General features: G+C 41.1%; 1 protein-coding gene across 2 annotated transcripts in view; it reads right to left on the bottom strand.

The window, feature by feature from the left end:
- SEC63 (SEC63 homolog, protein translocation regulator) overlaps positions 1 to 11,985 on the bottom strand; it is a 100,893-nt gene that overhangs the window by 58,975 nt on the left and 29,933 nt on the right. For both annotated transcript variants that reach the window (XM_037894584.2, XM_037894585.2), the window contains exons 4-5: positions 8,161 to 8,273; positions 459 to 520 (exon numbers count right to left, since the gene is read on the bottom strand). In XM_037894584.2, the coding sequence (XP_037750512.1) occupies positions 459 to 520; positions 8,161 to 8,273 (175 nt within the window). The remainder of the gene's footprint in view (positions 1 to 458; positions 521 to 8,160; positions 8,274 to 11,985) is intronic.

Here is an 11,985-nt window from a genome sequence, read left to right on the forward strand (position 1 = left end):
ACAGAAAGCTGTTTATTTCATTATAAGCTACAATTTCTCTTTAGCAGATCCTCATGTTATAAATAAACTTTTGAAAACAGGTTACTGACTAAAAACTGAAAATGTTTTTGAAATGTTTATAAGACAACTAAAAAGATTACATTTTTTGTTTGCACCTCATTCCCTCTATTCTGTTAATTACTGGTAATTCTCTCTGGATACTTACTGAAATTAGCAAGCTGTCTGAAACAAAGTTCTAACAACAATTCTAAATTAGCAAAGCCTCTCTGGGTTCCTCATCTATCCTAGAACCCTTATTTCTAAAATTTTACATTTTGAGAACTGACAAGTTCCTTCAGCCAAATTAAAAAATGTATTTTACATACACTGAGAAATGAGTCTGACTCAACTGGACTGAGATACTACACAGATTGTGGCACAACAGCTACAGTAAAAATCATATCACTTATAATTATTACCTTGTGGCCCATCTGGGTTGCCAAATTCTTCCCAATTTTTTCGAGATTCTTCATCAGTTAAACTAATTTTAAAGAAAAGTTAGCAAGTTAGTAGAAAGTACAGTAAGTTTCTCCGCATCATTAATAATACAGATTTAAAAAAAAAAAAGTGGTATCAAGCCCCATTAAGTATATTTGAGAGCTGGTTTGGTTTGATGGCCTAAAAGTAGCAGAATGTATGACAAAGGAGAAGACAGGAATCTGAATTCTAAGCTTAATCTTCAGCTCCTCACACCTGGAAAGGCACAGAATTCTGTAGTACTGTCTTCAGTTACTTAGGAGACAGAGGGGAAAGTATAAGTTTTAAAAGCTATACATCAATACATGCTGGCCAAAATAAAGGTAGGTTCAACACTCAAAGCCAGAGAAGATTCATAACAATGCAAAGTAGGTATTGGTGACATTACATGTACTTTAAAACAAAAACTTTTTGAAGAAACTAGCCCAGTTAAATTAATGCAGAATGTGACATTTTATACCAAGAGCACACAGTCTGCATTTGCTGCCTAAGGGTTTCCAGGCAGAGCTTAAGTGTTGGTTTGACTTATGAAATTAAATGAGGGACCTGGCTACCTAAAAGGCAGTATCCAGGAGATACTACCCCAACTGGGGACAGCAGAGGCACTCAAACCAACAGTCCACAGCTTTGGTAGAACACGATTTAAGTACCAAGACACTGGAGGTTCTCTCTGATGGTAGGGAAACATTCATGATACCCTTAAGGAACCTGAACACCATGGGTTGAGAGAAGAGGTTTGTTCTTAAAATCATGGTGAGCAGATATTGCCAAATGAACCTTAAAGGAGGCTAAGGCTGAACCCTGAGACCTAAGGGGTAACAGATACTTTAGAAACAACAGGACTTCCACTTGAGAGTGTCTTTACTATCGCTCCAAATGGTAAATCATTTCCATTTCTGTCTACAAGTACAGCTAATCCAGAAAAGGGTTCTTTTCTGCAAAAAAGTTTGATGAAAATGAAACCTTTTAATTGATTGTCCACATAAAATTTCAATTTTACACTGAAAACTCAAATACCTCAGCCAAAAGTGTGAGCTGTAGTGTGCTCCTCATGTTTCCCATCCTCTTCTATTGGTTGGGACCCCAACTGGACTACGCCTCCCACAGTGGACTACAGCTAGGGATTCTCTCATGCACAGCTTCCTCTAAGAGGGGAGACTGTGTTGCACTATGGCAGATGTAGTCCAGATGGAGATCCTAGCCCCGAGAGGAGAATGGACACATGAGGAGCAAATTACAACTTCCAGTTTTGGCTGAAGTATTCGTTTTCAACTGAAATATTTTGACAAAAATATCAAAATTTTCAAATGAAAAACAAACACTTTTCAGGAAAAAAAAATGTGTTAAGTCAAAAACAGTTTCAATGGAAATGTTTTGACCAGCCCTATTTGTAACACTTCAAGGCAGAACTCTTTCTAAAATGTAAAATAATGGCCTGAATCCTCTACGTATAGAAGCAGTCCATGCTAATTAGTAAACTAATCTCCATGCTGCTGGAGGGAGAGTCTCTGAGCTGGATGTAGGACTTTCCCTTTCTGCTGAGATAGGTGGTCAGGAGACAGAGGCAGCAGTAATGAGAGTTTCCTGGCCACCCGCAGATGATGTACCGGTGCAGGCCTGGTCACACTGATACTATCAAGTTGCTGGCTCTGTCGAACCTCATCTTCCTTATAACCCTGGGTATCAAGGTGACGGGAGAGAAGACATAAGGGGTTTGGCTCCAGGCCAGCAGGAATTTATCATGAGACCTCTTATCTGTGTGCGCAAAACTGAGGGTAACTTCTGTGTGCCCTCAGAGCTGGACTCTGAAGGCAGTGCAGCCGCAGTGCTTCCTGCAGCCCAGGGAGGTACTTGGAGGAGGGTCTGATCTCCCCACCTTCCGCCCCAGAGCGGCCGGGCAGGAGAAGACGAAGTCCTGTCCCCTCCCAGCCTGGCTGGGACTAGCAGCTAGGAACCCCTGGTTGGGGCACTCCCAGCAGCATGGGGGAGATCAGATCCACCTCCAGGAACCTTCGCCGTCTGCAAGAATCTCCGTGGCTGCTGCCCTCAGAGTCCAGCTCTAAAGGCAGCATAACCGCAGAGCTTCCTGCAACTAGGGAGGTACCTGGAGGTGAGTCTTATCTCCCCCCAAGAGCGGCCGTGCAGGGGAAGAGAAACTCCCATCCCTCCCCGGCCTGGCAGACTAGCAGTTGGAGCCTGGTGAATAGTAGGAGCCCCCAGCTGGATTGCCCCATTCCTGCCCCTCTTCCTCCCCTCAAATAGCTGGATTTCATGGGGGAGGTCTAATTTCACAGCTGTGAATTTGATAGGGCCATACTAATGAGCAAAAGATGCAACAGAGTTCAAGGAAGCTTTCAGGCCTAGGAGTCTTAAGAACTGTGTGGTTTGTACTGCGTGTTTGAGGATTATCAACGAGTCTTATTTTTAGAAATCTCTTCTGGGAGAAAGGCCCCGACTTGTGGAATCTAGGATTGCTCCAGTGAAGATGATTCATCTGTCCAATCTGCACAGAGTTTTTTCTCTCAGCTGATTAGCAGAGACTGCAAGAGGTTGCACATGTAATGTCAGCAGGATCTCTCTTCTGTGACATAAGTGGCTATTAGGAGCCAGATAACTGAACATGCCCTGGCACCTGAGATATGTAGCTACTAATAAGAGAGACTTTGTGAAGAACTCTCAGGGCTGTAGATAATCCTAATGGAAGGACTCTGAAATGGTAATGACGACCTGTGCCCACATGGAACCTGAGAAACTTGAGGTGTGTGCATTTGATTGCCACAAGAAAGTAGTAAGATTCCTTTAAAAGCCACCTACCAATCCCCCTGAATAAGTAAGGAATGATGTCTCCTGGGATGAGCACCCTGAACTTGAATGTTTTGATCAATTTCTTGACACTTCCCTCTTTGGCTCTCTTTTGTAGGAGGGGACTCACTTCCTTTTAGCAGGACTTTCTTACAAGATAGGTCCCTCAAGAGAGGGAGGAGGGGGATGAAAGCAATGTGGTTTGGTGCAGAATTGAATAGAGTAACCATCATGGATTGTGTCTGGTACCCAACAATCTAAAGTAACCTGCACCAGACAATGTAAAAACAGGAGAGAGAAGGGAGGGAGGATTGGAGCAGTAACAGATTTCATCACGCAGCTCTTGACCATCCCATCAAAACTGCTGCTTGGAACCTGATGTCCCAGGCTGAGCTGATGTATAACAAGGTATCCAACTCCTATTCTGTTATGACAGTTTGCTAACAGCCACTTTGGAAGAAGGCAATCATTGCCCCCTTGAGGCTGCATCTGCTACTGTTGCAGAGACGTGGACCGCTTTTGGAGATGACATGACAGGTAGGAAGCTCTCCTTAGGATAGAGGTCATGGACCGAGTCATGCCCAAGGACATGGCAGCAACCTTTGTGGTAATCTTTTCCAGTGTCATCAGTCCTGCCACTGAAGAAGCCCATGCCTTTGAAAGGAAGGTCTTTAATATTTTCCTGGGATTCAGGAGGCTTGCAGATCTTAACCCAAGGTACCTTCTTAAATTGTTTGCCCAGGCACCTAGTCTGCATTCTTCCCTTTCTGAAGGGGTAGAGTGAGAAGCTTTGTTACCTCTGGCTGCCTCCTTTGCTGTGGAACCATCATGGTATTAGCTCCAGGGTGGTGGAGTAGAAACTGATGCCTCTCACTTGGCACACGGCACTTCCCGTGAGCTCCCTTGGGTGCTAGTAGAAAGGAAAAAAGGAGAGAGCAAAATATCCTTGATCAGATTTCGGACACTTGAAATGATAGGGATGGCCTGCTTCTCTTTAGTTTGTAGTCGGAAAATATCAAAGAAGGGATCACGTTACTCCAATGCCAACACATCCACTTGATACTGGAAGGTACTAGACATTCTCTCCAAAGGCAATTAGAATTGCCTCTGATTATCAGGTGGAGAAAATTATGAGGTGTCAATCTGATCCTCCAGTGAGATACCATTCGTACATTCTTTGACAGGAGCTTCGTACCATCCCTCAGAGTGGGGGTCTGATCCCACTTATATGATAGAAGCAATTCCTCTTGTGGATCCAGTGGTGCCGAATTTGGCAGCAACTGAAAAATGAACACCAGTGGAGGCAGGGGTGTCAAGCAAAGAAAGGATACTATAAAAGGGCTTTGATGCTAGTGTTAATGAAAGTGCTGAGTTCAGCACGAGGTTAGGCTTGGCAACTTCCAGCAGGGAGTCCTGATTGTATGGCCACAAGAGGAGCTGGAGAAGGCCCTGAACAAGAGCCGTCCAGACTTCTGCATTTAGGAAAAGAAAGGTGACGAGGCTCTATTGAACAAGGTAGTGGGCCTTCCAGGTTCAATTTCAAAGGGATCCCATCTTCCTCAGGACATTCTGGATGGAAACCAGTCAGTAACTGTTGAGTCAAACTGCATACAGAGGCATAGCCTCGATGGAAGACCCCTCCTCAGGCATGGAGATACTGATGGTGTTACCAGCGTCTGCACAGGTGAATTATCCAGATTTACAAGTGACAAAACATCTGGCTTCAAAGAAGCATTGAAGGCAGGTGATGTTAGTGCAGGTCAAGAATCTCTAGGGCCCCCACGTTGTCAGATGCAGATAGGAGGAGGAATGATGATGCTGCTGCTGCTGTTTATGGCTGTCTAGTGAGGCCAAATGTTTCCTTTTCTCCTTTCTCTCATGCTGAGGGATTGCAGAAGAGACCTGCAAAAGTGGAGCCAGAGCACAGATACCACATAGAGCCCAAAATATTGGTGTCCAGCGAGTAGTCTGGGCATCATCCATGATGTTTTTGATGCCACTTTTGGCTTAGCCGACTCAATACAGAGAGTGGCACTGATCCCTGGATGAGAAATTGCATCCTTGGATGTACCTTAGAGGACCGTGACATGGAGGCTGGTATACTCCCTACCAAGAGACTTTCCAGAGTAATAGGTTATAGGCTTTGAGAAGCCAAGTACGTCTCAGCTTCGGATGTCTCTCCCTTCTCATGTAAAGAGTGGCACATTGCATAATGACACAGAGAGGTGCTCATCCACGCATAAGAGCTCAAATATGAGCATCTGTCTCCAGAATTACTGAAGAGCAGGAAGTGCAATTCTTGATGCACTTACAGGGCTCAGGATACACCAAACAGGCAGCTACACACACCATGCTATTCTATTCTACACTAACACAAACTATTTACAAATATTAAAAGAACTAGACTATAACAATCTCTCCCATGGACACAAAGGCGCATTCCATTTAGTTCTCTGCTACACAGAAGGCACTGGGGCAGTTGGAGGTGCACCTCCTTAAACAGAGTGGAGTGTTAACATCAACCTCATGTAAGATCACTCATGCACCTCCAACAGCTACAGCTTTTCAAGGCAGTTCTGCAACTCAGTGACAGGTTCCTCTGACCTGAAAAAAAAAACTAATTTTAAAATAAAAAGTTGTGTGTGTTTGAAACTCATGTACATAAGTGACTTAAAAAAAAAAAAGCCACATTAGGGTGCAGAGGTTCAGCTATATAAATACATCTGGAGACCCATCCATTTGAAACTCACATTGCACATAATTCAGCACAAAAACTAAGTTAATGGTTGAGAAATTAAATGCACACGTCAAGATTTTTAAGGTTATGGTTCCCACACAACAATAACTCAGTCACACTGCACAATTTATATTAAGACAAATACAAATTATGTATGTGCAAGGGGTATGACAGTCATTCTGGAAAATAAAACTATCTTGACATGTGTTTAAATTCTCAGCCATAAAGTTCCATTAATTTAGTATCACACAGACACTGAGTCTAAGGAAGTTAATCCTAGCTGTCCAAACAATACCAGATAAACTGAGCAAAAACAAAACAGACTCATTTTAAAAAGCAGTCACTCAAAATCCAAAGCTTTGGCAGCACATTGAATACAGATAAAGCAGGACATTTTATAACCCCCCTCTGCCAGACTACTCACTGGACACCAATTTTTTGGGCACCATCTGGTATCTATGCTCTGGATCCACCATGAACATATGGTTATGTACTCTAGCTGTGCTTAATTTACAGATTTCAAATGTGATTTGAAACAGTGATTTAAAACAAGATATTACTGAATCTGTAACAGGCCACCTGGCTAGCCACTGTCACTTAGAAAGTTTACCACTGGAACAAGGAACAAGTTTCCTCAAAATACCCTACTAAACATCTAGAATTTTGACAAAAATCAGCATTTAAGTAAAGCATTTAACATGGAAACTTGTCTTCTATCTATCCTATAACAGGCTCTTAAAGTAGGATCAATCCCCTGAGCATCTGAGTGCATTTAAGTAGTGCATTAAACAACGTGACTAACATCTGTCATGCATTTGTTTTCTTGTCCTTTCCCCAGAGGTAGAGGTGCATGTAATGAAGTGTTCGTTTCAATTTTTTTTTAAATGCACATACCGTGTGCTTATATTAGAGAAATCAAGATCAAAGGAACATGCTTTGCACTTAGGTCAGAGGGTGATGAGATTTGTGATGGTCTTTAGTTCCTGTGGGAGCTCATTCCATAGTTTTGGGCTGGCCCCGGCAAAAGCTCTGTCTCCTGTTCTACAACAAAACCTGCTCTAAGGATCACTTCTAATACACAATTCATCTTAAATGGTCATTTTACCGTATATAAAACATTTAGGACGCTTCTTTTTAACCTTTATTTAAAGGCCACTTTGTTAGGCTTAATTTTCTCTCTCTCATGAAGACAATCCAAGGACCATCCTTGGGCGGTCTTCATGAGAAGCTTAATTTTCTCTCTATCTTAAGATTCAGTGTTTGAATAATGTTAGAATACACACTTCAATTTTGGAAATATTTCCTTTATTAAAACGGAATGTAGACTACATCCTTTGGTGGTGGTCTACCAGGCTTCATTACACATCATATCAAAAACCAAAAAGGTGTTAGCTGAGGAATGACTAGAAGCGATGCAGTGGAGAAAAAAGGATTTAGCGAGAGTCACTTAGAAACTACTGGGGTAATTTGAGAAGGCCATTAAATCAGAGATATAAGCCAGCATGAAGTTCAATGGTCTGGAGAATAAGCCAGGCAAGAAGACACTAGAGGTAAAGAAAGTGGTGAGGGAGTATTCCAAAGGAAATGAGTCAGAGGTCAAAATGAGATGTCTCCATTAGTGGATGAAAGCAGAAGAATTGAAACAATGTTTCTCTCTCTTTAGTTGTATCTATCTTTATTGCCAGATGAAAATGAACAGAAACAGTACATTGATGCTTCAAAACCAAAACTTGGATATCAAATAATTACCCTTTTATGGCAATTCTGAAATTTAATTTAAAGCAAGACTACTTATTTTGTTCAACACAATCTTTAACTTTACATAATAGAAAGTATCTCACCATATCAACTATGTGAAGTCAAAGTTTAATCAAAATTAGCATGTTAGAGCATATTGACAGATACTGCTAGAAACAATTCAGTTGGATAGTAAATGAGTCAGCTGTCAAACTGAAAAGCAGCTGACCTTTATTATGTATTTAATTGAATTAGTATTTATAGATGATATCAAAGTCAGTCTCTGCTGATATCCTATGGTTATATTTTGATTTCCCTCCCATCCACCGATCCCAATCTCCTATTCTGTGAAATAGCCAGGAACTTACGCTGCATAAGCCTTTGCAATCCTCATGAACATAACTTCATCTCCTCCTTTATCTGGATGGTATTTTAGTGACAGTGCACGGTATTGTTTTCTAATTTCCATTACAGTTGCTCCCTTAAAAGAAAAGCTTCATGTTAGTACTGTATTACCAAACACATTACACCAAAGACGCCTATTCTACCATGTTTGTACTCTAACACGTTTCTCTTTGATTGGCTCAGAAAAATACTGCAATCAGCATAAGAACAGGGAGTTCTATTCAAACGACTTTCATGATCAGACTGAAACATACATTCAAAGCATTTCCATTTTATAAAAACCAAATATCACTAAATCTGCAGAATTCAAACTCTGTGTTGCAATTTAACACAGAAAATTTTTGTAAGACAGAGTTGAAAGGAGCTGTCTGAATGATCTTGCTCATCCACCAAAACAAAACGAAAGAAAGCAGGATTTTCTTCAATTGATATAAATCTAGCAGTCATCTGAACATATCTTGTGATCAGGACACACTTATCTGCGCTTACCTCAAGATTTCCTGTCTCTGGAGAGTAAGTTTAACAGATCCATACAATGGGTACCTCAGCTTGGATGTAGAGCCAGACCTGTCAGTCACTGGAAATAGTGGAATGCCCCACCCCGCACCCCGAAATTCCCTCTAGTTTAGCTAGCTTTCATTGCCAGGAACTCATATATTGTGTTAACTATATTTTGAGGACAATGTACAGTATCTCCTGCCACAAAGCATGGTAAATTCCAGTAATGACGACAAACCCAAATTCCTGGATGATTATTTTCATCTCTGTTCTGGATGATCCATTTCTTTCCAGGGCATGTCAGATCTGTGAACCTTATTACTCAAAATAAAATAAGTTTTCAGGTAAGGACAAATATATTTTCCAATTCTACTTCAAGCTAAGGTCCACAGACCTATTGCAAGGGGATTATCATACCAGTCTACTTACAGGATGGGAAGCAGGATCATTCTTAAGTGTTGGACATCCAAAATGCATAACATCCTATATTATGTGTACACACACACACACACACTAAGAGAACATTAGGGTTGCAAAGTCAAAACTTGGGGAAAATGAGCAGAAGCATCTGATTACTAGAGCACAAGATCCTGGAAGTAGAACCGAAGATTCCTAAGTCTTAGGATTCCTCTGTCAGCAAATATCGGTCAAATCCACTCGCAAAGTGCCCCATCCCCCTCTAGTGCTGGTGGCTGATGATCACTTACTACTGCTATCCCGTCAGTTCTAGTAGCACAGACCTATGTGGTGGGGGCTAAAGGTTCCAACTCTATTGATAACACATGAGGGTGTCAACATCATGACACATGATGAAGTCAGTTTTTTCCATTTTCTTTTTCAAAAATTTAGGAAATTGCATATAAACTACATTAAAAGAACATTACGGTTGTAAAGTCAAGTACTCAAAAGTTAGGAGGTGCCAGAATTAAGGTTACCTGTGCCATCAGCAGCACACAACATTGACTTTCAATAAGTGAGATACTTCTGGGTGCAGGTGCCACTCCGCCAATCTTCCCCCTTAATGGGTAGTGCACATATCTATATGTAAGGTACTTTTATGGCACCTCCTTTATCACAATATCTGAGCACCTCAATTTTTAAATGTATATATCCTCAACATCCCTGTGAGGACAGAGTACAATTATCCCCATTTTACTGAGGGCAAATTGAGGCACAGACAGGCTAAGTGACTTGCTCAAAGTCACTTAGGAAGTCTGTGGCAGAGAAGGGAATTGAACTCATGTCTCCAAGTCCTAAGCAAGTGCCCTAACCAATGGATAATCTCTCCTCTCTCACAAAGAAATAGGAAACCTTGCTCCACCCAGAACCGGAAATTTTCTTTCTGGAGTAGGGCTAATCATGTTCTTCCTACTTATTTAAAAACCTTCCCAGACATACTGATTGTCATGACTAGTGCATGTCTGTTATTCATGGAGGAAATAGTGCTCCACAACCTCAGTGAACCATTGTATTCTAGCAGATAGATGCTATGCTATCTATTTCTGGTATTCATTTCCTGAACTGAAACAGGAAGATCCCTTTAAAAAACAAAATCTGATTCTCTTTATTTACCAGTTGAGGGAGCAGAGAATATACAACTGGAATTAGATCTCTGCCAATGGATGAGATACAGTAAGATGTAAAGGGAATGCCCAGAATTACTGTATAAGTATCGCATGAATTCTGGATCATTGAAGCATGCCGATGTGGGACATCAGAATTCCCAATAAGGTACAACAAGAATTGTATTTTTGTTTCTGTGACACTGCTTGTTTCCATTACAGCCATCTTCATCTTCTATTAACATTCATCTGAGATAAGATCTTCTTGTACCTGATTGTATTCTTCCTCAACAGAGGTCTGAGATCAACTTTCCTGGCACCACGTGTCTGTCTTGAATCCAAAACACTCCAGGAACCATATTATTTTGTGTATTTCCTTCAACTTTGCCACTGTACAGAACCTTGATGAGAAGAACATTTTCCAGGAAGAGATAAGTGAATTTCCTTCTTACCTAAAGCCAATATTGTTGCCCACAATGATCTTGAAAGAGACCCTGGGAACACAAGTCAGGTCAAAAGTCAGGTAATGACCAAAGTTGAGAAAAGAAAAATGCTGCCATCCATCTGAAAAATGTAAGAACTGTCTGTGGGCTTGTAAAAAGGAAGATTTCCTTCTTAAGTATTAAAAAGAAAATTCACACGTATGGCCAACAGTCTGTACTGTGGAGCTTTCCCTTCTCCCTAGAGGCAGAGCAAAGAGTGATGGCCAGCCTGGGGCTAGGACTGCCCATCTGTGGAAAATCCCAGTACTATAGCTTCCCAAAACTAAAAAATACTAACTGAATATACTAACAGATTTAGCAAAACAGACAAACATTCCTCTATGCAAACATGTATTTTCCATTCTCATCTGGGAAAACAGAGGAGATAGTCCAGCAGCCACTGTAGTCAACCTTGCTTTAGGGTCCACGCTTTATTTTGTATGTCAAGATCATACATTAAGAATCCACCTGATGACACTATCGCTTTTAAGCATGTTGAAAGACCAACATTTCATCCCACCCTCACCGTACCTCTTGCTTACTGATTATGCAAGAAGTGTGGTGACGGGTGGGATGAAATGGGGCATAAAAAAATCAAGCAGAAGAGTTCTAATATATGAAATACATGTATTTAATATTTGCAATATAAATCAATAATACGTGAATAAGGGTATAAGAGGAGGCTTGGTGGTATAGCACAGACCTTAATTTTCATTCGATACAGTGACCCCATTTTAATGTGAAAAATATTCAAATTAGAAACATATTCAACAAATTATAATAATTTTAGCATAATTATTAGTGTTCTCTCATTCAAAACTACAACTGAGTGTCCTAGTATGAGTTATACATGTCACTTCTTGTCATTGCTGTTTTCATCTGCAAATGCTAATGCTGATTTTGTCAGGAGATTGCACACCTCCTTGGCATCCACAGATTATGGTACGTGCTGGTTTGTCGCTGCTGCAGCCACATCTCAGATTTACCAGGTGAATCACCCGCACAAGAGCACTTTATTAACTTCAAAGTATCTGGGACCAAGCACAACATTGTCTGGTAGAGTTTTTGAAAACAGACTTGGAACTGTCATCACATATCCATCCATACTGCAGTGGATCAAGGAGTGGTGCTTCTGGGACCAAAGCACTTTTCCCACATATATGCCTGAAGATGTGTTCATTTTACATTTCCTATAAATGTTTCAGCTGGTGGTGATAAGGAACTGAGTTTTGGTCTTCATGTGGTA

This window comes from Chelonia mydas, chromosome 3, assembly GCF_015237465.2.
Source record: "Chelonia mydas isolate rCheMyd1 chromosome 3, rCheMyd1.pri.v2, whole genome shotgun sequence".
NCBI lineage: Eukaryota > Metazoa > Chordata > Testudines > Cheloniidae > Chelonia > Chelonia mydas.